This window comes from Papaver somniferum, chromosome 7 (genome assembly GCF_003573695.1).
Source record: "Papaver somniferum cultivar HN1 chromosome 7, ASM357369v1, whole genome shotgun sequence".
In the NCBI taxonomy this organism is placed as follows: domain Eukaryota; kingdom Viridiplantae; phylum Streptophyta; class Magnoliopsida; order Ranunculales; family Papaveraceae; genus Papaver; species Papaver somniferum.
Genome location: NC_039364.1, coordinates 120,060,138 through 120,087,074, shown reverse-complemented (window position 1 = coordinate 120,087,074; position 26,937 = coordinate 120,060,138). Strand labels below are relative to the sequence as shown.

The 26,937-nt window shown below is 36.3% G+C and overlaps 3 protein-coding genes across 3 annotated transcripts; 2 read left to right on the top strand and 1 right to left on the bottom strand.

Moving 5' to 3' along the window:
* Positions 1-13,290: 13,290 nt before the first annotated feature.
* LOC113298270 (inactive leucine-rich repeat receptor-like serine/threonine-protein kinase At1g60630) lies at positions 13,291-17,610 on the top strand. The gene is made up of 2 exons (XM_026546968.1): positions 13,291-15,596; positions 16,675-17,610. The coding sequence occupies exons 1-2, from the start codon at positions 14,219-14,221 to the stop codon at positions 17,331-17,333; spliced, it is 2,037 nt and encodes a 678-aa protein (XP_026402753.1). The 5' UTR covers positions 13,291-14,218; the 3' UTR covers positions 17,334-17,610.
* Positions 17,611-17,720: 110 nt separating this feature from the next.
* On the bottom strand, positions 17,721-23,648 carry LOC113298268 (protein PLASTID TRANSCRIPTIONALLY ACTIVE 14-like). Its single transcript, XM_026546967.1, has 12 exons — positions 23,254-23,648; positions 23,033-23,170; positions 22,806-22,931; positions 21,940-22,068; positions 21,188-21,277; positions 20,949-21,099; positions 20,580-20,689; positions 19,913-19,984; positions 19,077-19,182; positions 18,768-18,965; positions 18,208-18,250; positions 17,721-18,104 (listed from the first exon to the last, which is right to left on the bottom strand). The coding sequence occupies exons 1-12, from the start codon at positions 23,455-23,457 to the stop codon at positions 18,026-18,028; spliced, it is 1,446 nt and encodes a 481-aa protein (XP_026402752.1). The 5' UTR covers positions 23,458-23,648; the 3' UTR covers positions 17,721-18,025.
* Positions 23,649-25,609: 1,961 nt separating this feature from the next.
* On the top strand, positions 25,610-26,327 carry LOC113295126 (protein FAR1-RELATED SEQUENCE 5-like). The gene is made up of 2 exons (XM_026543478.1): positions 25,610-25,667; positions 25,783-26,327. The coding sequence occupies exons 1-2, from the start codon at positions 25,610-25,612 to the stop codon at positions 26,325-26,327; spliced, it is 603 nt and encodes a 200-aa protein (XP_026399263.1).
* Positions 26,328-26,937: the final 610 nt, after the last annotated feature.

Here is a 26,937-nt window from a genome sequence, read left to right as displayed (position 1 = left end):
CTTTTGTATTTGTTAGTACTCGTTTTTTCTATTATGGTTTTTTGTTTTTAGTATTTTTGGAAATAAACATTTTTGGAAAATCAGCTCGAAAAGTTGCCCGAGGCACCCTTGAAGGACAATTGTTATTCGGACTCTCACTATCGGTTAAGGGGCACCTCAATGGACACCTGCTATTCGCACCCCAGTTCAGGATAGGGGGACACCCTTTCTTCTTCGTTTGAAAACTGTTTTTTGGCGGGAAATGAAATTCTCAACTGGAAGAAGTTTGATCACAAAAATGAAGGGGTTACGGGTCGATTCAATGGCTGAAATTTGATAGAGAGATGTGATATAGGTTAAAGAACACATTTTGGGCAGTGGGTTCGATCGGAATTGGCTGGAAAACGCGTGATGATTCACACACCCAAAACAGAGCACGTGTACTATAACACGAGCAAAATTGAAGTTCTTGTGTGCATGGAGGAGTTATACTAGCGTTGGAAGAGTGCTGAGACGTGGAGAAGGCTAACTAGAGCGTGCATGATCAAATCTAACGCGTGCACGGGCTTAAAAATGGAAATTATCGTTATTTTTGGCAGCAAGGAATAATCGAATTAAAGAGAGTATATACGCAATCAATGGTCGGATTTTTGGCCTCAATTCACTATAAATACACGTACAATTGAAGCTAGCAAGTTTGGAGAGTCTTTGGAGAAAGTTTAGGAGTCGAGAGAATCAAAAGAAAATCACGCAGAGAAGAGAAGAGTTCTGCTGGTGTAGTTGAAGACGAAGAACAAAATACGCTCCAGGAAAGTCGTTGAAAGGTGTCGCTTAACTGCGCCAATTTCCAATTCCTTTCCCGCGACTTAGAAACAGTGCTTACAGCACTTCATTTGTATCGTTCTTCCCTGACGCTTCCTGTGTGTCGTAAAGTACGGTCGAATATTGATTTTTTTGACATTTCTCTTCATTGTAATCAACTTTTGAGCATCAATGAAATATTTTGAGAGGTTTTTCATCATGAGTAGCTGAACCCAATCCCAGGGGTGACGGAGGAAGCCTTTCTCGCAATATTTATGTGGTAATTTTTATTTGATTAATTTTTGCAATATTTATATATGATTAATTGCATTGAAAATAAATGATTTAAATGATTTTTATTAATCAAATATATTTTCTCTTGATAATACATGCTTAGTTTTATACTATTGATGTATTATGCTTGCGATTAATCTTTGATATTTTGAGAATCTGCTTTTGGCAATAGTTAGAATCAAAACAATTATTAAATTTGCATAATAAAAATTAAATAAAACTACATAAATATTGTTGAATGGTGGAATCATCACCCCTATTTTCTCCATAAAATTTATATCACTTGTTAATTGAATTTTCTACAGTTCTAAATTATTTAAATCTAAAAAAAAATTATTCCCTTCACAAGTTCGAAAAGAACCCCTTTTACCACAATCTACAACAACTTTTGAAAATACATCACCATGTGGGACCCAAGAGACCCTAAAGAATGGCGCCTGCGCCATATTATGATTACCTACGATCGTCTATGGACATGCCCACGTTATGGCCTTACCATGGCTTCTTTGATCAAAAATGGCCAAGGCAGTATTTGCCAAGATGCCACCGTGCCGTGTCACCTAGTCGCGCGCCACTTAGGGTTTCGATATGCCAAACCCTAATTTGGCCAGGGCCATTACACCGCCCCATGCCAAACAGCATTACTTAGGCACTAAGTTCGATGTGGCAATTAGAGCCAATATTGTTGAGCCATATTTGAGTCTAACACCAATATGCCAAGATATAGTGGTCGCGGCTACACCACCATGCCACTGGCGCGGCCACACCACCATTCCATTGGCGCGTCCACATCACCATACCGCTGGCGCGGCTACACCACCATGCCACTGGCGCGGCTACACCACCATGCCACTAGTGCGGCTACATCACCATGCCACTGGCGCCGCATTGTCATTGCGCCACTAACATGCGCCACATTGACATTATGCTACTAACAGGAGCCACATTTCCATTGTGCCACTAGCAGGCGCCACTTTGCCACTATGCAGGTGCCACTATGCCATTATGTCGCCTAGCTTGCATGTGATTGGTCAGAATAACTAGGTCTTGCACATTAGACCCAGACAACAACTCGTTGCACATTTTTCCACCAAACACTCGAGACATCAAACATGTCACAAACTGGGGGATACTCATCAGGGTATTGGTCTGGCGGTTTACATCGTGCGGCGTGCAATGCGCCCATTACAAGAAAGTGTCAGGAAAGAGCGGATGGTTAGATGGCAGTAAGAGAATAGTGGGGGTAAGGCTGACCAGTTTCCCCTCACAATGGGAACGTGATGGTAAACCGCTTCTACACAACCCCACTTCTCCCCTGCTTAACTGTCTCCACTTCCTATGAGATCAGGGGGCTCAATGACTTGTTTAAATAGGTCTTCAACCTATTTCGACCAAAAAAGACAGTTTTAGTTATCAACACAACGTATCTCGAGAATCTCTTTGGTTGTGTCTCGAGAATCTCTTTGGTTGTCTTCTTTTTGTTTTCGAAAAAGTTTTTGTTGCAACTATGTTGCATGCTACTCTTGTGCTCTAAATTGTTTCTCTGTGGAGATATAAAATTTATTTAGCCAAAAAAGTTGTGAAAGAAATTCTTCACGTAGCAAAATTATACTGTTTTGTCTTACCTTGCAAAAAGGTACGTTTCGTTTTGATATTTTTTTTTCGTTTGAGTTCGGATTATGTTCGTACGGGTACCCAAGACTTGCTTTTCATAACCTATCTTTAGAAACCCTAAAAGTTGCCTTCCCTAGGAAACCATTTAAATACCAAACCTATTGAGTCACGTACGTACACTCTAGGCTTTTGTGGTTTTGTCAAGAATGTATTTTCCTTCTCGCACTGGTGGTTTTGCAAAAGGTTTTCTTGATAAAGGTATCGGTTTCGAGTCCAAAGGGAGGAAGAAAATAACCCTATTAGAAGATGATGATCAACACCCTAATTCATCGTGCTGTTATGCCTATACTCATCAATATGTTGAGAATGAGGATATGGTTTCTGCTGAAGCGGTTCATGAATTTCTTAAATACTTTGAGGAAACAAAACTGCAACTCGTTGGTACTATGAAGGGTCTTGATGTGTTAAGAACTGAGTTGAAAAAGGTTAGTTTAGAACTTGTTCTCATGAAGACACATGTTAAAGATCTTCTCAGTGAGGATATCTTATCTAAAGAAGCAGTGGATGTTGTCGATCACAAGCTCAAAGGACTCAAGACTCATGAGGGTTCCGGATGTGATCCTTGATTTTCGTTCATGATCGATTTTGTTGGTCTAGGAGTTATTGTTTATTGTCCTTATTTTGTCTAGGAAACCTCTTATGAGAATTTATTCTTGTGTTTTAAGATGGATAACTAGGGATTGGAATAACAATTATTGTGAGTACACATAGCTATTTCCAACGATTTTCATCTTGCAATATTTTTAGATTTATTTATTTAGATTCTAAAGTTTATTTGGAAGATGATTTTGCAGTATTAATCTTTATGGTTTTATATATTGCAACTTGTTATGGGATATCTGTTTGCGTTCGTGAACTATGATTGTCCCATATTTGCTCAAAAGTTAAGTCTATCATATGTCTTTATTGATAAAAGATAGAAAGAACTTTTGACAACAATAGTTAAGCCTATTATTTCATTGTGCAAGTATTGATGGGAGATATGATGAAATTTTGTCCACAAAAATTAAGTTTATGACGTCTCTATGCAAATATTGATGAAAAATAGAATGAATCTTTGAATATCCCGCAGTATTGGTCTTTCCCTGATCTACATCTTTGTGTAAATACGGTGCGGCTCCATAAGTTCTCTTATGTTGAGCATTTCCGATTAAATTAATCATGGGTTCTCTTGTGGTTAATTTAATTGAGTACTTTGGATACAAATTCATGTTTCATGTGATTTGTTAATGTCCAAATAAATCATTCTTTTCTTGTAAAAGCAAGGTCGCTCTTGTTGTTCTTTCGGGAATGACATTTTATGGGCGGGAGTTCTTAATTGAACTTGTGCTTAATTGCCAAATCTTTGTGGGGAGTGCGGTTGTGGAATATTGTAGGAGTTTTCTTGTATTTTTATAAACTTGATGAATACATTAGTTTCAGCTATGTGAAATCATCGAAACAAAGTTGATATGTTCTCTTTTGGTCATGAAGTATCTTTATGTAAATTTCATTAGGATCCTACTAGTTTTCGTACCTTTGCCAATTTATATTGACAAAAGGGAGAGAATTAATGTGCACTTCACACTACAAATACATATGGTTTACGGATCATTATGTAAGGGGGAGTGGTTTTCGTATGAGATGAAGTATTGACTAAGGGGGAGTGATACATATCACCATAGTATTGTTGTCAAAGTTGTGATACAATTGGACTTTGATGTTGTGTAATAATACTATGACACTGTATAACAATGATTGAGAGCAACTTTTTTCTCATTGTTATAACTACAGATCTTCAGCAAAGATGATGCTGAGTTGAACACGTTCAGAATCACTGGAGTACTTGGAAGTGACGAAGATTTCGAGTAATGTTGAAGAACCAAGGAAATCAAACATTTGGATTGAGAGCTATAAAGTTTATTTATTTTGTAATCCATATATATTGATAGTTTTGTCACTAAAATTGACAAAGGGGGAGATTGTTAGAGCACTGCTCGGTCGAACTCGCAAGTGTTGCTATCTCAAGCTTGTTTGTCAAGTTTAGTTGCCAAAACTATAAGTCTTGATTTCTAGTCTACTTATAGCTAAGTCTCGGATTAGGATAGAAAGTGTAGTTGAGCATTAGACTTCACGACGTTCATTGATTGAAGACGAAGAACTACTAAGGGGAACTTGTGGAACTTCATCAACAAAAGGTATGTGGAGACTTGAACGCATCTATCACTCAAAAGTCTATCTACTCTATCTCCTATTTGAGACAAAAATCGTATAGCTATATAGACTTCAATTATGCACATTTGATACTTCAAGCTGAGTTTAACTCGCTTACATATTTCTCGAAATATGTGTTGGTAAGCTTTCGCTTTAACCAAGTTCATCTTATATTCTTGACGAAAATCAAAAGATGATCATGTGAAAATCGCCTTGTAACATCTTACATGATTTGTGTGAGACAGTCATTTGATGTAGACTCGGAATGTTTTATATTGATCATTCGATCACTTGAAAAATGCTTTGAAGCTAATAGTTTATGTAAGATAGTTATTGTCGTATTTCGAGAATGTTTCAATGATTGAAATGGAGTTTAGAACAATTGGATATAAGCATAGTATACGTACTTTCATATATGTAATCCAAGTCCGGGAACCATAGTATGTATACCCGAATACGTACTGGTTGGTTTAGTGAAAGTCCGGGAACCTTGTACGCGTACTGGCGTGAGGTTCAGGTCCGGTAATTTCTATTGAGTTTGGAAGGTATGCATACCCGTTCGCTTACTGGCGAACCCAAACTTAGTCCGGGTACTTAGGTATGCGTACCTGTATGCATACCTGAGAAAGTTAAGTTCTAAAATCAATTTGTTCATGAACTAATACATTTTTATATAATAAGGAATGCAATCTTTTGCAAACCGTGGTTGTAATGTTCATGACTTGATTCGAGTGAATCAAAATCGATTTTTCTTCAATTGTGTCATGTATACTTCTATGAGAATATAAACATTTGAACAAATCTAGAACTAGTTTCATTTGAGTCATTTGAACTAATTATGGTTAAGATAGTGATGTTGATATGAAAGTGTTCATATGGCTAACTTCGGTTAACTATTGTTGATCCAACAAGGTGTACACGTTTAGGTACGATTACACATATCTAAATGAAGTCACTTTTCATTTGTGTATAACAAGCTAAGTTTGATCTAACAGTTGAAAGATATTAGCTTGAGTTTAATCAGGTTTTCATATAACGGTGAATATTGAATGCTTTGTTACCAAGGCATTGATTGCAAATCCTGATTTGAAGATTATATAAAAGAGAACTCTAGCAACTGGGAAACCTAATCCCCACACTTCTTGTGTGATACTAGTGATAAGCACGTATGTGCTACATTTTGTACCCATATTTATATTAGTTAGGACTCGATATTGTTGCTAATAATATTATTTTAATGCTTTTGTAGAAAGTAGAAGTAAATCCAGTCATCCAAGAATAAATGACGAAATGTGAAGCTAAAACAATGCTTGCCACAAAAAAAAAAACAGCAAGGTTACTCGAGACACCAAAGCCAGACAGAGAAGGGATGATACACAAGGGGGACGGTCTAATTGAAAACAAGGAGGTCAAGCACGTACACATGCTTTCCCCTGAATCATGGTTTTGTGGGGATCAGAAGAACAGTCGTGTGATTTTCATGCAAGCAGAAAACATTATAGGGGTTACTATGCCATGTGTCGTTGCATATATGCATAGTTTTGGGAAGTTGGAAAGGAAAGCCTGTTAGGTATTGGAATATTGGAACAAATAAATGGGTCGACGTGAATATCTTGTTGGAGGGAGAAAAATGAATTAAAAAGATTTTGCTTTCCCACCAGTGGGATTCTTTTTAAGTCTACCAAAAAATATGCATGCAAGCAAAATGAAGAAGAATATATATATGGGGAGATCACATTGATGACCACCATGCAAGTTTCAATTAAGGCTAATTAAGAGAATGACGACACACCTTTATTTGGTATATATTTTCTGTATTGTGAAGAAGAAAAAGGGGGGGTTCTGAGGCCGGTTTTGGGAGACGAATAGAAGGGAGGCGGATACAGATCCGTGAAGGAGAGACGGAAAAGGGTTTGCGTTCTTCCGTTTTTCCAATTCCATTTCGATTAGCTAGTGAATATCTAATATATTTATTTATGGCTTTTGAGAAAGCGATGGCTTGCTAATTACTTTGTAACTAGGGTTTTTATGGTTGAAACTACATGGGTATTAGGCCATTTTTGATTGATTGGATTATATAGCAATAGACCATTTTGAATTGAATAAATAATTCCATGATTTTATATATTGATTTAATGATAATATGAGTTGTTGCTTCACCGGTTTCGTATAACCTTTGTGCATAATTGTTAGGATCGAAAATATATTTGTCTACTTATTTGATATTTCATGCTTGGGTTAAATCCTTTGATGGGGTATGCTTAGAATATCCAGGTATTATTTGAGAACCTGTATTTAGTTTCGTATAAATTTCTCGCTAATGCAATTTGATGGTGCATGCTTTGGTTTAGTCTTTTGATGTCCTATGCTTAGGGCGTCCCAGTGATATTTGTGACTCTAATATATATAATAGGTGATGTCAATAGAACGAACAATAAATAATTCATGAATTATGTTTCATTTCAGTATTTGAATAGAAATAGTGGTGGATACATTAAACTTTAGTTACCAACTCTCCCATTTGATTCGTTTTGTTACTTGAGTTTATTCTTCTCATTGTCTTTATTCTTTCAAAAATCCAAAAACATCTTTATTTGTTAGTCCATTAGAGATATTGATTACGTATTTCCACCGCTCCTCGTGGGAACGACCTGTACTTGCCATTGTTCTACTAGTTAGACACAGTGCAATTGCGGTTTATATAAATAGGTATCTCCGGATCCTATCAACTAGTTGCGACTAGAGTCCATTCTCCTTTAACCTTAGGTTTTTCACGAAACCTTGTAGGTTAACGACTTGAAGACTTCATTGGGATTGTGAATCCAGACCCAACTATTTTCTCTGTAGTTGCATGTTCTGATCTTGCTGTTTTCTATCGTGATTGATGACTATCTTATATAAGATTTGCTTGAGATTTAAACTCTGATAGGCAAGATAAAAAGCAGTCACAGAAATCTTCGTCTCATCGTTTATGGTTCCACAATATCTTGTTTCGCGACCATAGGATTAAGATTATTATGAGGTGATTGATATTACTAGCTGTTCTTCGGGAATATAAACCGGTATATCAGTTGGTTCCTATTTACCTTGATTTATCAAAAGACGGGACAAAACTCATAGTTTTATCTGTGGGAGACAGATTTATCTATTCAATAGACTTTTCTGTGTGAGAAAGATTGGTTTATCAAGTCTTCGACTTTGGGTCGTAGCAACTCTTAGTTGTGGGTGAGATCAGCTGAGAAGTCAAGTGCGCAAAATTCGGCGTGGTTTTAGAGGCGTAAAGAGCGCGACTATACCTTTATCAATGTGAGATTGGTTAGGGCTCAACTACATTCCAGTCCGAAGTTAACTTGGAGTAGGCTAGTGTATGTAGCGTCTTAATACAGTGTGGTGTTCAAATCTGGACTAGGTCCCGGAGTTTTTCTGCATTTGCGGTTTCCTCGTTAACAAAACTTCTGGTGTCTGTGTTATTTCTTTTCCGCATTATATTTGTTTATATAATTGAAATATCACAGGTTGTGCGTAAGTTCAATCAATTGTGAATCCAACCCTTGGTTGTTGATTAAATTGATTGACACTTGGATATTGGTTTTTGATACAGTCCAAGTTATTTCTTATATTCATTCGGGCTCGCAAATTTCTATTTGTTTGATTGCGGATTGAGTTGAGAAATAGAGATATAACTCTTTGATATACTTTTCTTAACATTTGAGTCTGAATGTCTAGTTGATTCTCTTGAAAGTATATCGTACCCTGCAATTTTTATAGAAAAAATAAATTTGGAGTTAGTCCATACAGATTGCTAAGCTAAAATATTGGGTGTGGTTGTTAGACCCCCGCCTTTTCAATTGGTATCAGAGCAGGCAAACACGTTTAAGACCTTATAAGTCTGTTTTTTTAGCAATATGACTCTATGGACAGAAGTGTTATCTCTGATAAACGCATCACCAGAGACAAAAGTTCTGTTTCGATGAAATCTATTAAGGAGAGAGATTCGCCTACCTCGAATATAGAATAACATTATGTTCCAACGAAACAAGGTTGCACTGATAAGTGTTTTCCCGATTACCTTTCAAACGAGTCTAACTCTGTTGAAGAAAGTGATGCAGCCGAAGAGAGTAAACTGATTCTAAATCTTGTTAGAATTCAGGCTGATAGAATCAATCGGTTGAAAAACAATGTCAATGCACTTATGGGTATAGTAAAAGATCGTGACTCTAATTCAAATGCTCTTAGCGAGGAAAACAGCAAAGTTTGCTCCTCACTCGAGGTAAAACTCAAAAAGGATGCCTTGAAAACTGAACATTTTTTTAGTAAACTCTCTATTCGAGGATGTTCTAGAGAGTCCACTATACCAATCGTTTCTGTCTAAACTGAAAATTTAGTTCCAGAAGCTAAATCGCAATCTCTTCCGATTAAAAATGATGTACTTGTATCTTCCTCTAATCAAGGAAACCTCACATCACTCTGAAGAAAGAAATCTCCTAACAATGTTGTTAAGTCTATTCACTCTAATCACTTAGGTGATTGGAAGGTGTGTCTCTTTTGTGATTCAGAAGGACATGTTGAACGAAAAAGCAAATCTAGGTTGAATGACAAATCTATTGTTCATCTTCAACACACCTTAGATTTAATTCTCAAAGGTGTAACTGACATTTCTAAACAAATTGGTTTTAGTACTCACCCTGTGAATTCTTCCAGGAAAGTCAGTTTTATTTGCTCAACAAATGATCTGACAAATTGTAACTCTAATACAATTCGGTCAAGGAGATTTCAGATTGGTCCCTCTCAACCTAATGAAGAGAATGATGTCCAAAATGTGAAAAAGGTTTCTTTAGATGGAAACAATAGTGGAGATATGAAGGACAACCTCAATATGATAATTGAAGGATACAAGGATCTTATCAACATGCTGTCAAAATTCTCCACACAAGCTTCTTCGGGTAAGGTCTCTAAGTTAGTCTCATATTTTGATGACAATAAGTTTTATGATAATTTTTCACATCAAAAAGGATTTTCTCCTAGAGTTGGAAGAAAGAAAAGACTCAATCGTGAACACCATTTATTTATTGAGATCAGGGCTAATACTTGTGTTAATTAATCACAAGGGTTGAATGCTTACTCATAAAATCCTGTTGAGTAAGATGTATTAATAATCGGATATACTTTTGGCAAAATGCTTTCTGATTAGTGGAGCTGTTTTCTTATCGTCCATAGCTAAACTATTGTCCACAGACAGTGTTGCTATTTTCTGTAATATTTGTAACTTGGAGGTTTGATGATGTGATTTTGGTGATTGTGATTCCGGTGGGTAGTGGTGATGATGATTCTAGTGATTTCCAAAAATTTAATAACTCTGTGATTTGTGTTATCTTTGCTAATAATTAAATTTCCATAAGGTTTCATTCTCAGAACTAGAAATTGACTGCGAAAAAGGATTTCATAAGGATTCCGGCTAGGAAGTCCGGTGAAAACTAGCCGTTAGATGCCAGAAAGGCTTCTAACGATCGAGAGAATAAGCATGAGAAGAAAGTTCAGACTGGGAAAAGAGAGAGAGGAGAAAGAAGAGAAGTCTTTTTCGCTTTAGGTTGTCACCTCGCGATTGTTAGGAAAGAGTTATCTTGATACGAGTTCCTCGTAAGCACAATTCTTTTTACTTTAGGCTGTGGTTGATAGCAGAAAAAGGAAACAAATCCATGGAAAGCATTCCGCAAAATCAATATCTTGGGGATTTTTCACCAAACTAAGTCAAAAACATACTTTAGATCACGTTTTTTTTGTGTGTGTTCATAAATGGACCACATTCCATGAAAAAGATTCGTAATCAAATGACGAAAATGTTATTTCCATAAAAATATGGTTAATTTCATAGAATTAACTCCTATCAAACACAACTGAGGAGATGACATCCATAAGAATAGAAATAGAGCTTCACAAGATTAATTGGAATGGAAATAATGGTAGCCATATCAAGGAAAATTTAGGGAGAGGGCAAAGATCACAGGCTAAGAAGAGATATTCTTAGTATGTTGTGAGGTTTTGTTTTGTGCATATTAGTCTTATCTTGTTGTTTGGAGCTTGTTTTGCTCCCTTGTCAGCTTTCGCCTCTGCGATTTTGTAGTTTTTGGTTGTTTTGGTTGGTTGTAGCCTTCCTGATAGACTCGCCTAGGCGCTCCTATTCTTGTTTCTTTTTTCCTTTTTGGTTTCAATGAATTTTAACCTTTCTATTAAAAAAAAAAATCCCATCAAATACAACTCTAGAAACAAAACAGTATGAAATTTTGGCCTCCATGACATGTATCTGGGCGAATCTATCACATGCCCAAAGATCAATCTTCTACATGTATCCCGATGCAATGGTTTGAGTTTTCATTTTTCATCCGAAATGGTCTGGTCCAATTTCCTACCAAACAAGATGAAAACCTACACTTCAAAAATGAAATAAAAATGAAAACTTAAATTCATGTTGTTCTATTTTTTTGATTTTGTTTGGGATGAATGTGGTTTTGCACCAAAATTATTTCACGAAGAATCAAAGTTAAGCTTTTAGATTTTAATTGTTGTGTATAGTTATGAGTAAAACCAAAGACAGCTTACACGACATGTGATGGAACCATGCTTAAACAACCTGGAATTTTTAGGGGCGACCCAAAAGGAATTAGTGGCGACACTAAAAGACAAAAAAGGTCACCCAAACGTAATTCTAAGCTACCCTTATCTCTGATTTTTCGAAATGGCCAATATGCCCTTATATAATCGAGAGCCTACACCATAATCGGTAGGTTAGAGGTGAATCGGTAGGTTAAATTGAAACTGTACCTACCAATTATAATGTAGGTACTTTGGCTAATAATCCCTTGTATAATCGGTAGGTTATCCAACTTATATGACTACCGATTATAAGTTGCCCCAAAATGAGTTTTTTTCTAAAATCCTTCATGTATTGAATTTTGAAACCTGCTATAATCGGAATGGAATACAACTTAACAACCTACCGATTATAAGGAGCCACAGATCGAACCCTTGCCATATTCCATAAGTTTTGAGTAGCCATAACCACTTGGTTCGTGTTTTGGATGCAGCGTTAATCGGGAGTTAAATATATTACAAAACCTACCGATTATAAGTTGCCCCAAAATGAGTTTTTTCTAAAATCCTTCATGTATTGAATTTTGTAACCTGCTATAATCGGAAGGGAATACAACTTAACAACCTACCGATTATAAGGAGTCCCAGATCGAACTCTTGCCATATTCCATAGGTTTTGAGTGTACACAGCCAGCCATAATCACTTGGTTCGTGTTTTGGATTCAGTGTTAATCGGGAGTTAAATATATTACAAAACCTACCGATTATAAGTTGCCCCAAAATGAGTTTTTTCTAAAATCCTTCATGTATTGAATTTTGAAACCTGTTATAATCGGAAGGGAATACAACTTAACAACCTACCGATTATAAGGAGTCCCAAATCAAACCCTTGCCATATTCCATAGGTTTTGAGTGTACACAGCCAGCCATAACCTCTAGGTTCGTGTTTTGGATGCAGCATTAATCGGGAGTTAAATATATTACAAAATCTACCGATTATAAGTTGCCCCAAAATGAGTTTTTTCTAAAATCCTTCATGTATTGAATTTTGAAACCTGCTATAATCGGAAGGGAATACAACTCAACAACCTACCGATTATAAGGAGTCCCAGATCGAACCCTTGCCATGTTCCATAGGTTTTGAGTGTACACAACCAGCCATAATCACTTGGTTCGTGTTTTGGATGCAGCGTTAATCGAGAGTTAAATATATTACAAAACCTACCGATTATAAGTTGCCCCAAAATGAGTTTTTTTTTAAATCCTTCATGTATTGAATTTTGAAACCTGCTATAATCGGAAGGGAATACAACTTAACAATCGGTAGTCTCTTGAGGATCTTGTTACTCCCAATTGTTATAGAAGTCAGATACGAGTTTGACACATAAACAAACTTAATCGGTAGTGTAATCTAGTTAATAACCTTCCGATTAGGTATTTACAATCGGGTACAGTATAATTTCCAATTATGTAAGGGCATTAACGTATTCTCCGCATTTTTGGACATTCCTTAACGTAGTGTATAGGTTGGAAATAAAAAAATCACCCCTAATTTCTTTTGGGTCGCCCCTAAAAATACCATGTTCAAAAATACTAAATAACATCAAAGCTTTTGAACTAAAACTATAACGTTTCCAGCCACTTTATACCATAGACACGAAATTAGGGTTTAATAGTGCATATCCCATGTGGATCCCACCTGTTTTATAAGACTTCAAGACAAAAACCTCATTTTTATTAAACTTTGCTGACACCATCGCTTTGATTACCGTCACCAGTTTCCTGCTCTTCTTGCCAGACTCAGTTTTTTTTTCCCTCTCTTTCTAGAATTATTAGTAATGGAGATTCAGTAGTATCCAATCTTCAATTCTTCAGTTTCTTTCTTACATTCATTTTTCTAACCTGAAAAAGAAAAACAAAAACCCACACTGATTTTGTTAATTTCCTCTTAACTTGTGGTTTTGAGAGAGAGATTGGTGAATGCAGGTTTGATTTTTTGCAATCTCTCTCACTCTCTATCTACCCAACTACTTTGATTAATCTTTGCAGTACTAAATAGTGGTTGATTTGTAAAAAAAAGGAAAAAATAATATTGGATCCCATTATTTCCATAAAATGGGTCTTCTGAATTAAAACAGAGTATTGAGAAACCCTAGAAATACTGCTTAAAAAAGGAGAGAGTAAGATATTCATTCTTTTTTCTTTGTAACTTTCTGAGCTCAACTCACGTGGAGTTAACGCTATTTGTCTTTTGATAAGTTTCAACTTTCAAGCTCTTAAATAGAAACTCATCACAGAAACGTTTTTGCAGTAATCCTGGTTGGTTTAATGGCCATTCATTCAAAGCTCTTTCTCTCTCTCTTGGGAAAGAGATGAGTTTTTGAAGTTTTTAGGGTTCTGATTCTTCTGAATAGAGTTAGGTCTTGCACTGAAACAGTGTTCAACTGTTTTTTGAGCTGTAGGGCAGAAGAGAAATAAAGGGTTCTAGTTTTTCTTCTGTTTATTATGATAGTGATGTTTTTGTATCTATTGCAGAACAAAAAAGTGAATGGGGTGTTAAAAGTACTTTGATCTCATCAGTTCAATCTCATAGAGAGAGACAGTGAGACAAAAGAGAGGGAAATTGTTTAATGCCAGTTGAAGATTTAAAAATGGTTGCTTCATCTTCTTCATAACTGCTGTAATTGTAATGCTATTATCAGTTACAATGAAATCATTATCAGCTCTAAATGCAGATTCAACAAGAAGAAGAGGAAGGTACATTTTGTTTATTTACTTTCTCTCTGTAACATTTAGTTTTGGGTTAGTCAGATCAAGTGATGAAGAGGCATTGTTAAGGCTTAAATCAAAGATTGATCCTTCAGATAGACTATCATCATGGAGAAAAGGATGTGATTTCTGTAAATGGCAAGGGGTTAGAGAGTGTACAAATGGTAGGGTTACAAAGTTAGTTCTTGAGCATGTAAATCTAAGTGGAACCTTAGATGGGAAAAGTTTAAACCAGCTTGATCAGCTTAGAGTATTGAGTTTTAAAGAAAACTCGTTATCTGGTGAAATCCCCAATTTATCTGGTTTAGTTAATTTGAAATCACTTTATCTTAATGATAATCAATTTATGGGTCATTTTCCAAGTTCTATTTCAGATCTTCATCGTTTGAAAATCATTGTATTGTCGGGGAATTTATTGTCGGGTAACATTCCGGTATCGCTTCTCAAGCTTCGGCGATTATACATTCTTTATTTGCAAGATAATCAATTAACAGGAGAAGTTCCAGCTCTGAATCAACCAACTCTTAGATTCTTGAATGTATCTAATAATCAACTTTCTGGCGAAATTCCGTCAAATGCGGTACTTGTTCGATTCAATTCAACTTCATTTCTCAATAATGTCAATCTATGTGGCAAACAGATAAATGTCGTCTGCAGCAATGCTTCAATTACTCCTAACGGAGCTCCATCTACTGGTTCAAAGTCACATTCAAAGCATGTAAACAAGAAACTTATATTGATTATTGTTGGTAGTATTGTTGGATTGATTTTGGTGTTAATCTGTTTGGTAATTTTATGGAAAGTTTGCAAGACTAGGAAGAGCAAAAAGTCACAGGAAGAGTCACGAGAAGTTAGGAGCAAAGGTGAAGTAGGCACTGAAGGAGTAGGAGTAGTAGGAGGAAGAATAGGTGGCGAAGGGTCTGGAATTGGTGGTTCAAAACAGGGAGGATTTTCATGGGAGAATGAAGGTTTGGGAAGTTTGGTTTTTTGTGGAGCGGGGGATCAACAAATGAGCTATAGTTTAGAAGATTTATTGAAGGCATCTGCAGAGACATTAGGAAGAGGAACACTGGGGAGTACTTATAAAGCAGTGATGGAATCTGGGTTTATAGTTACCGTGAAAAGGTTGAAGGATTCTAGGTATCCAAGGCTTGAAGACTTCAGGAGACAAATGGATGTGCTAGGGCGACTCAGACATCCTAATTTGGTACCAGTCAGGGCTTATTTTCAAGCTAAAGAAGAACGTCTTCTCGTCTATGATTATTTCCCTAATGGCAGCTTGTTCTCACTCATTCACGGTATGCTTTTAATTCACCTCAGTTTAACTTTTTATATTTTCTTATAATCTAAATCTGTTACACTAGTATAAAGTTCTTGTGAATCAGTTAATTGTGCAATTAGGACAATCAAATCAAGATAGTGAGATAGTCAAAGCTTTTTGTGGTTGTGTTTAAATTAGTAACATATGGGTCCGCTGACGAAGGCATTTGATGTGAAAGTTGAACTCAACCACAAATTTCGTTAATTGGTGTCTTTCAAAATTTATATTTTACCTGTAACTTGGTGGGTAGGAGTCCTTTGTCGGTTGTCGTATGAGAAACAAAAGTTTGGAAACTGTTTCAATTTCAAGGACACTGATGGCGGGTCAAGCTTGTTGGATATGTTTAATGATTGCATATGTGTGCTTTATGCATTTGTTTTATTTCTTTATTAGAAAGTGTTTTCTCATTTATTCTTTTTTTAGTTTTTTGTTTTCTAAGATAGAAATTTGAATGAATGAAGTTTAGTCCCACGTTGGAAACAATATCACAATACCCTTGTTTAGAACAGCATCCAATCAAGCTGATGAAACTTATACCACTACCAAACATAGAATGTGACTTGAAGATGCATGGAAAACACAGGTTTTCTCATTTCAAACCATTTTCCGAATGTTCCTCTCCATAGTTTGAAAGATTGTCACTGAACTCTGGCCGTCAGGTCCAACTAGTCCTACGAATTAAAAGTTCAAAATTTCTGCATCTTAGATGAAAAACCGTTATTAGCTTGTTTTAAAGCATACACCTCTAGGATACAGTCAAATCTGTGTACCATACCAGGCTACTTTTCTTCGCCGCACTTCTGACTTCATTTGGCTTCTGATCTCAGCAGGGTAGTGTGAGAGATATAGTTAGTATGTAAGAACTGTTTCTTTCATTGGGACTCAGGTCATCATGATGTGTTGTTATGACAACTGACCCTATTGAAACTAAACAGCACCTAGTTTGTTATACTGCACTTGTTCCTTTTCTTCCTCTTTTTCTTGATATACGTACGTAATGTTGTATCAAAATGCTTCTTTGATTGTATGTTAATCATTTTTTTGTTCCTCTGCAGGATCAAGAACTTCAGGGGGTGGAAAGCCCCTACACTGGACATCCTGCTTGAAAATAGCAGAAGACTTGGCAACAGGATTAGTCAGCATCCACCAAACCCCTGGACTAACCCATGGAAACCTGAAATCATCCAACGTTCTTTTAGGTTCAGACTTCGAGTCCTGCCTCACCGATTATGGCTTGACACCATTCCGTGATCCTGACTCACTTGAAGAACCGAGCGCGTCATCTCTCTTTTATAGAGCTCCTGAATGCCGAGACCTGCGAAAAATACCAACACAAGAAGCTGATGTCTATAGTTTTGGAGTTCTTCTTTTAGAACTTCTCACTGGAAAAACACCTTTCCAAGACCTTGTTCAAGAACATGGTGCCGATATTCCTCAATGGGTTCGTTCAGTCCGGGAAGAGGAAACGGAATCTGGAGATGATCCAAACTCAGGTAATGAAGCATCTGAAGAGAAATTGGGATCTCTTTTAAATATTGCAATGACTTGTGTTCCTCTTTCATATGAAAATCGACCCGCGATGGAGGAGGTATTGAAAATGATTAGAGAAGTTAGGGCAGAAGCACAGGTGTCTTCAAATAGCAGCGATCATTCACCAGGGAGATGGTCAGATACGATTCACAGTTTGCCGAGAGACGAACATTTGAGCATCTAAGCTAGGCAGTTAGAATAATACATTCCACTATTCTTTTTCACATATCTTTTTTCTTATCTTTTCTGTTCTTTTCAAGAGTCCAGTTCAACATGCCGTTGTAGATTGTTATGCTGTAAATTTATTGGGTATATTGGGTACTTCCCAGTAGTAAATTTTTCTAATCTGAGTAAGATGGGTTATTTAGTTCTTCTTTTGTCTTTTGGGTTTGTATGTCAGGTGTCAGTGTGAGAAGAAAAGTAAACTTCAATTTTAAGGAAATTGCCTAAATGTCAACAATTTTATGTTCTTTTAACATTCTCTTGATAATCTCCTCCTAGCTTTAGGTTGTAAATATGGTGAACGAACTTTGGTGGATAAAGTTTTCATATAAAGGTGACCAAACAAAAAGAAAAAGAAAGTGAAAGTTATGTTATTAAACATATTGCAAATGATTATAGTACCAATCTGGGCACACCAAATAATAATTTCTTCTAGCCATGAAACAACATATTAGAAGCAGCGCATCAAAATTTTCTGATAGACACTACAATCCTGAATCCTATGCATTAAGAACACTATAGTTACATGCATGGAGCTACTGTAATCTCTCATTCCAGCAAAAAAACCTACTCTTCATTTATGTATTCTACTTCTGAGCGCAGTTGTGAACTAATATTAAAACAAGAAACACTACTTGATGGGAAGTTACAGTGTCAAAACAGGATTCGATCTTGATAGATCTCCAGAGCCTGGATCACCTTCTTCAGAAACAGTTTCCTATGTAACCTATATCTGCACAAGGTTAATATTGAGTCTATGAGAAAAATTAAAGCACAATTTGAACCTGATCAGCCAAAAACTAGTGAATCACAAAAATCATGTGGAGGTTACTTACTTGATTGCTGCCTCTAGTGTTCTCCTCGCTTGCGGCATAGAATCTGGTTGTAGAAAAACAAATACAAAGTGAATCAGTGACTGACTGACTGACTGCATATTTTAGTTCTGACACCTCAAATTTTATGGTACTCCTTTGGACTTTAGTTAACCCAGAGTAGAAAAAGTGCAGGATAAGCTGGTTAATTTTTTTTCCCAATCTGAATGCTGACCTCGGTTTTTCATTTTAGCCCTTCAATATGCCACAACAGATTTAGGCTACATTATCATGCAATGTTATGCTTTTTGAGACATTATGACCATGTTATCTTTTTAATGAAGATTAAGATTGCATTCTTATTTTATTTTATAAAAAAATACAATTCCATTTCAGAAGTGATAATTGGAATCTGTCTCCACCTCCTCAACGAGGTCTGAATAGTGTAGAAATCAGCTATGTTGTGTCATAATGGGATCATATTATCAGTTTGTATTAGGTTAGTAAAAGAAGTACATAAAAAGGAACATTATGGCAATTAAACAACTAAAAGCAATAAGACATGATCCAGATTGACGGTTTACCGAGAATTTGTTGATCTTGATCAGGAGTAGTTGAGAATTCAGATAGCATCTTCTGGCATTCTTCCTGTAACTCTCTTGCAGCCTTTCTTTCTGAGCTCGGGACGAAGGGAATATCTCCGTCTGACCATGTCGGCAACGTGCGTGCTGCCGCTATAACCGCTCCATCGACAAAGTTATCCCCACTATTTGATAGTCTATCTGCTTACCAACAAATATATATGAACTTGTAAGGTCACAAGCCAATTAGAAATGAAAGAAAATTTATCATTGAGAAGAATTTTGTAAAACGAAAAAACACAACACCCTTACTGTTGTGATAGTATTCTTCGGGTAGGCCAGAGATATTAAATACTGACAAGAAGGAATCCAAATGAATCCTTGCATTACTGTTGAATTGGATGATATCACAGGGGTTCTACAAGAATTATGAGAAGTTTAGAAATATCATTACAGATTCATAGAAAGACAGCAAACAACTTAAAAGGACGTGCTATATCTATTAATATTTTCATATGGATACTTGGAAAATTTCAGGGACCCAAGAAACAGGAGTCTCTACTGTTTTGGCTACAGAAAATATGTATGATGTTAAGATGTTTATCTTATCATAAAATAAAAAAAGCATATTCTAACGAACGGAGAAAATTGTATTCTTTGGACCAAATGACCGAAGGTCCTTTCCTTGTTGCAGGGTTTGAAGTCGTCGGTTACAACAGTGAAACGGTCTATGGCCGTCATCGTTTCAATGAAGAAAGCATTGAAACACAACCAATTATGTTACATAACGTCTAAGGAAAAAGATGATATTGCTTTCCTAGATGACGAAAATAAGCAATTGCTGTTTGTGTATAAGTCTTTTCTCCAAATTTTCCCTTAGTCGAAGCAAAAGAAAAAAAGAAAAAAAAAGTAAGCACAATTTCGAGTTACAGGCAACCCCTGTTCTAGTTGGGTGTAACAGCTACTTGTTTGTGTTAATCATTGAGGTTCAGCTTCACTTAACTAACTTTTCTAGTCATCTGATGGATGAGAGTGAAAGTTTTTGTGTTGTGTCAAATGGCATATGCTACACCTAATTCACTATAACATTGATCCAAAAACACATTAGGCTGCTCCAAAAGTATAAACTAAGAAGTAAAAGTGCATACCGCTGGAGAGGAAAAGCCATATCTTTCCATGAACATGTTATTCTTCTTGCCACTCATATAATTGACAGTCATCTGCAATTAATCACAGGAAAAACGTGCATCAACCAAAGTAATCAAGGAACTTTTTGGCACTAAATACTTCTTAAACAAATGACGGATATAAACATGCCTACGCAGTACGCACAAATTCTTAAGGGCTAATTGCAGTCCTATGGAAACCAACAAGATTCAAAGAAATATCCTTAAAAAGATAAAAAAGTTATCTGAAATCAATGTATTCAGCAGTTAAACCAATGAACAGTGAGATGAATACCCATGACAAACATGAACCAAGTGGGTAAAGAATAAAGAGTTAAGTTGGTCCGACTACTTACATTCACACTTTCTCACTATTTCCAACTAAAGATTAGATTCTGAATGTGAACGAGGATTTCTGGCTACACTTGGCAACTAAGTTACGAGAGAAGTTTTACGGATACAAGTACTGATACGAAAGAATCTCTCTGATATGACTTCTCATATCATTCATCATTTGTCACCAGAGATACAAAGTCACGATTTCATTCAATAAGGACTGGGACATGTGGTATGACTTAGTATCACACGGAATTAGTCTTGGGAAAAAACTTAAAGGTCACCAGAGTAAGAAGATATGTCAAAAATATACCTCATCCCCTTTTTTGATCTTTTGTCCAGCATTTACCATCACCTCGAGCATGCGATCCTTGAATCGCCAGTGAAAGAAACAGTTCGGCTGAAACGAATGGTTCAGCATGTCTGCACAATGCCTCTAGTTATTGAGTTTCTCGTTCATTATCTTTTTGTTTATTCCCCTAATACTTGATAAGAAAAATAGACTTCTAAGCTCTTTCCCACAACAGACCTTAGGGAATCTCCTATAGAAAAATAAAATGCTCGAATAGCATTCCTAAAGGCAAGTCCAGGGACAAACAAACACAACAGGAAGGCAATCATAAAATCAAATACTCCTAAAAGTGCTTACTGCATTTCCCGTAAATATCATATAGAAGCTTACCAGCGTAAGGAATAAGCATATCTGAGTCTTGGATGAGTGCACCAATCCTCATTTGCATTTTAATACATCGGGATTGTGCAATACTCAGTGCCCACATGAATCTTTCAGGATCACGAGCTAGCCGTTTAATTTTCAGTGGAACAGCCGAGTGCTGAAAAGATTGAAAACAAAACCTCCTGTCAAATATATCAAAAGCAGTTATAGTGCCTAACTGAAAGGAAGCAAATAATGTATCTTACCCAATTTCTTTCCCAAAATTCTAATGCTCGCTCTTGCTGATCTCTCATAGTTGAAGCTAGATCTTCGTCCTGCAGCTCCAGAAGGTCCTCCTGATAAAAAAGGAAAGCACTGAATCTACATCATGGATGAGTTGCGATGAAAAATAGAAACAATTCATCCACAAGAATGCTAATCCTATAAATTTGCTTTCAGAGAACAAAAGGCAAAACAAAAAAGAACAACGAAATAGTCAGGAGCTAGATTTATGAATTCCAACTTCTCTAAGAAGGCAAAGTGGCGAATAAAAATTTAGAAGCTTAGCTGACCCACAGTGAGAAGGAATTTAAATAAGCAGCAATATCTCAACTAAAAAGCAGCCATAAGGTAGGGCAAACTAGAAACTACTGGTTATCCACACAACCTGAACTTCACTACGAGCATTTTAAATCTGTGTTTTTTATGTTATGCATTTGTTGCTACAAGGATTTTGGCCCATTTTCCTTCAGGATTCAAACGAAGGCTTGGAGGTTTCTACTTTCAGCAGTACAAGGTCATATGCATGTAGTTATATTATATATCAACTAAAACACTTGCTTGTACTAACCAAGTAGGAGGAGGATGTGTGAGTATTTGCATAGAGATATTTTTGCAACTACATAAAGCATGGGCTATAGAAGTGAGTACATTTCTGTGAAGGGCAAGTTACCGGATTTATTTGGGAAATCTAGAACTTAAGCATCTACGTTATCATAACCTGACCTTACACACGTACCTCTGTTGCTAGAAGCAAACTAGTACACTCGTCTGCACTGGGTAAAAAGTCACCATACAACTGCCAGAAGTTACCCTCCAAATCAAACGCGAATAAAAGAAGGCATGCTAATCTTAGGTCCCAATCTGTCTGTGAAAAACAAAAGATGAGGAACAAGTTAGAGAGAAGGTTAGAAAAAAAAATCATCTTTCAAGTATACAAAGTTTATAGCGTGAAAATCAGATCAAACTAACAACACTAGAGAACAAGTACAAGGCTGATAGATGTGGAATTTAAGAGCTTGATGGGTCAAATGCCAGTGCCTTGAGATCCCAAGAACTTACAGATTATATACAAAACAGGATTGTGTTTGTGTAGCTAACATAATACATCGGGTTTCAGGGGAAACTAGATATACAACAAGGCCAAGTCAATGGATCCTAATGAATGACGGAACCAACCGAGGGGACTCAGGGGATAAAGAGATGTTTCATTACTACTCCAAAAACTGAGTCAAGGAAGAGACCTAACAATTGCAACTCAGAGGACAACCATGAAAATGTTGAAAAAAAGATCTCGTAGTCTGGCAGACAAGTTACTGTTGAAGAGAAACGAAATCGAAGAGCAGGTTTAAGCGACTCTGCGATAGTATACATAAAGAAGATGCAAAAGCAAAAGATTTTGTTGAAATTATCTTTCTTTTCGTTGATTCTTATAGCACCTTTTCGGTATGTAAATGAAATTTCTCTACGCCACGGACTTGTCAAGTGACTTTACGATTATAATTTGAGGTCCATTAATAAATTTATCACTAAACCTTTACATTCGTGAGGTAGTGACAACTTTATAACCATTCAAAAAAGAGAATAGGGAAAGAGAGCAATCACCTCAGGATTCGTTGAGTTAATGATATCAAAAATTGGATGGCCAATAGGAACAATATCCGGGAAAAACATCCATGGGAGCTTCTGACGCATTGTTACCATCAGCTCTAATGGTATTTCCATGATAACCTGGATAATGTAAACAAAATTATATCTACAATCGTTGTTTCTTCAATCAAAGTGGTGACATTAACTGATTAATTAATAATGAGTCTAAGGAGAATTCTCACCCTGGCTCGGCGAAGAGGTTCAATGTCTCTGGCAGCGTAAACTCCAAATCCATTAGGGCCTTCCATGAATTCAACTCCGTAAGCTCGTACACTTCGAACATATCCAATCTTGTAAAAATCAGGGTCTGCTGGTTCCAACTGCAATTCGAAGTAAGTCTATTTAAGCAAAACAGAAGTGTGTACAACCCTAAAAAATGGAATTGAAGAAGTAGAGGATAAACCTCAGAGGGTGAGTCTTCAATTTGGGGAGGCTCAAATAATCTGAATGGAGGAGGTGCTGCTATTGGAGCTTTTGCAGTTCGAGCATTGTTACATATAAATGAATTATTACGATTTTGATATTCAAAACCCTTTGGAGCTGGATTAACCTTGTTGTGGTTGAAAATGAAAGAGTTGGTAGGGAGTTGAAGATGCAGAGAAGCCATGTAGAAGAAGAAGAAGAGAAGAAGAATTACAAGAAACAACTCAAGGTTCAACTATTTTTTATCCATCTATTCTTTCTGCAAATGGTTCTCGAGGGAGTTTCAAGCTTCAACTGATGATGAGGGAGAAGAAGAAGAAGAAGAAGTGAAAACAAGGTTGGATATTTTTGTTACTGAAGGAACGTTATCCATTGTAAACTCTTTCCAGGTTCGATTTCGGATTTCGAATGTGGAGTATTTGATCGCACTATTGGGTAACCTGTGTCCTTACCTACTCACCGTACACGTGTTACGTCTGATTGTGAGACCAGACGATCTGTTGCCGGGGCATTAAGTCCCAATTCTTGATGACCCAGACGTACATTTCTTCACCATGTTAAAAAAAAAATGAAACCTATTATAGGGGCTACAAGAAAAGAGTTCTGAGGGCTCCTAAGGATTCAAATATCCTACAATGAAGATAAGGGGACCTAATTCATAAGAAAAATATTAAAATATCCTTAACCTATTAAATATTGAAATCTAAAACTAATTTGTTTTCATTCCTTTCCTTTTAACTCTACCATTTTCTTCTTCCCCATCACCTCCATCGCCTATTTCTTCGATTAATCATCAATTCTCAAAATAATTCATTATCGGTTAACACCACCTAATCCACCCAACCGTATAATTCAATGACTTTAATAAGGTAAAAATCAAAAAACTCATCTTATTTCATTAGTTTTAATGCATGGATAGGCGGAATCGATCGAATTAGATTTTTGAAAAAATAGTTTCAGAACTGTCTACGGTTGGGTTTCCCAACCGTACGCACTGTCTACGGTCGGGAAACCAAACCCTACGCACTGTCTACGGTTGGGAAACCCAACCGTATATTCTGAGTTCAAAAATCCTACGGTTTGAAAAAACCATACTTCCATACCGTAACTTGTACGTACGGTTGGGAAGTATGAATTTTCCCCACCGTAGGTTAGCTTATAGTTCAAAGTTGGGGTTTTCAAAAGCAAAAATAAGTGATGGGTTTTCTTAGTTTTTTCTTTTTGTGATCGTCTTCTTCATCGCAACGGAGAACAAGAAGAGAGAAAGAAGAATAATAGGGTATTTTTATGATCCTCATCTTCATCATGATTTATGAATGAAAAGAGAATGAGAAGATAATAGATTTAGTATTTTGTATATGATCATCATCTTCATCATGATGAAATTATAATCATCATCTTCATCGTGATTTATGAATGAAAAGAGAAGGACAAGGTAATAAATTTAATTTTATAATTCATGGAAGGTAATTTAGCCACTACAAAAAATAGTTGGATATGGGGTTTTGTTGATTACTATTTCATAACCCGATTTTGTCATCTTGTGAGCTCTCAAAACCCAATGTTTAGAGCTCCTATAATAGGTTTCTAAAAAATTCTATTTAGCATACTTGGTGGCATGCAAATGACTCTTGTTACCATGGTAAAAAGAGTTAAGCGATTGAACTCCTAAAAATGATATTGTCAATAGCACCAGCAATAAAGACTCTATCACTGGATATATTATGAAGGGGCGTGTTATCACACGCGATTGCACAAGAGACTCTTATGAGCTAGCAACTTCGAAACCATTAGATACGAATATATCTTATTTTTTTACCCGTCCATCATGAATGTACAACTGTCATGATTTTTAATTTGAAACAAATCGTTATTTTAATTTAACATAACTATAACAACCATTATAGATATCTTTGGCTTCGTTAAAAAGCCTTCTCCATTTAGTAAAACAAAAACACATTTACATCCTCCAATTGAATCAATTTTAGGGTCTTGGATGTGTGATGTGGGGCAATGAATCCTTGCCGAAATCTATTGACTGAGGGACCGTAGCAAAGATGTTAGTGATAGCAATTGTGATCTATCACCAACCAAGAATGGTATAGCAATTATAAATTTAAAACCTTTTTTTTTTGGTATAAGAATAACATTGGTTAGTGTTAACCAATAATTTATTAACAATTATACTGGTGAATGAGTTAGTAGTTTATTGATTGTAAGCTATTCTTACATTCAGTTATTATGGAGCCAAATTCAATATAATCTTATTTTTTATGTAATACAATATATAGTATGAAGATGAGATACAAATTTTCAGTGAAGAACCCTTTATCAATATGGAAGATATTGGGAACGTTAATTTACTTGATGGAGAAAAAGAAAATGGATTTCAGGGTGAGGTGATTGCCGCAAACACTCACGGAAGAAGAACTAAATAGTGTCTGCCCGTACGTTGGAAAAGAGTTTGAGTCTCAAGATGATGCATATGCTTTATATAAACGGTTTGCAGGTAAAACTGGATTTAGTATTCGTTGGCACTCTACAAATAAGTCTAGGGTTGAGCCTTTTGAAGTGATAGTGCGCACATTTTGTTGTTCACGTCAAGGACTGAGAGGCCGTAGAGCTAAGCCTGTTGAAGAAAGGAAAAGGCAACAAGCCGATGTGAGGACATATTGCAAGTTAGTGATGATGATAAAGAAGAGAAACGACAGATGGGTTGTGTCCCGTGTTGTAGAAGAACGCAATCATAAACTTGTTTTCCCAAATAAAAAGCACAATCTTCGGTCATTGAGAATTATAAGTAGTGTGCAAAAACAACAAATTGTGAACTATCGAATAGCAGGCGTCAAAACAGATCAATTAATAAGCTATTTGGCAGTTGAGAATGGTGGAGTGAAGAACATTGGGTTTCTTCCAAAAAATGCTAGAAATTATTTGAGTACAAGACGCCAATTGGAGCTAAAACATGGAGATGCTCAAGCTGTACTAGACTACTTCGAACGTCAACAAATGCAAAATCCATCATTTTTCTATTCAATTCAGGTAGATTCATAAGGCTAGATGACTAACTTCTTTTGGCAGATGCTAAGTCAAGAATGGATTATTACTATTACGGAGACGTTGTTTGTTTTGATTCTACTTATAGTACAAATAGATATGACATGCCATTTGTTCCGATAGTGGGAATCAATCATCATCATCAAAATATTTTATCCGGTGGCGCTCTGCTTTATTCCGAAAGTGAAGAGTTATTTGAGTGGCTAATAAAAACATGGATGAGGGCAAGCACGGCAAACAACCAAAGGTTATACTTACGGATCAAGAATCAACTATTGGAGGAGAGATTATAAGTGTTCTACCAGGTACACGTCATAGATACTGCTTACGACATATTAGTATAAATGCTATGAAAAATTTATCTAACGTAACAAAAGAATTGTTTCGGAGTTCAGCAATTGCTTATATGGGTATGAAACAGTTGAACAATTTGAGCATAGTTGGACGACAATGCTCGCGAATCACGAATTGCATAACAATAAGTGGCTGCTAAATTTGTATAAAAAACGTGAATATTGGGCCTCAGTGTATACGCGTGATATATTTTGTGGAGACATGTATACAACACAATGCAGTAAGAATATAAATTCTTTTTTATGAATTTTTG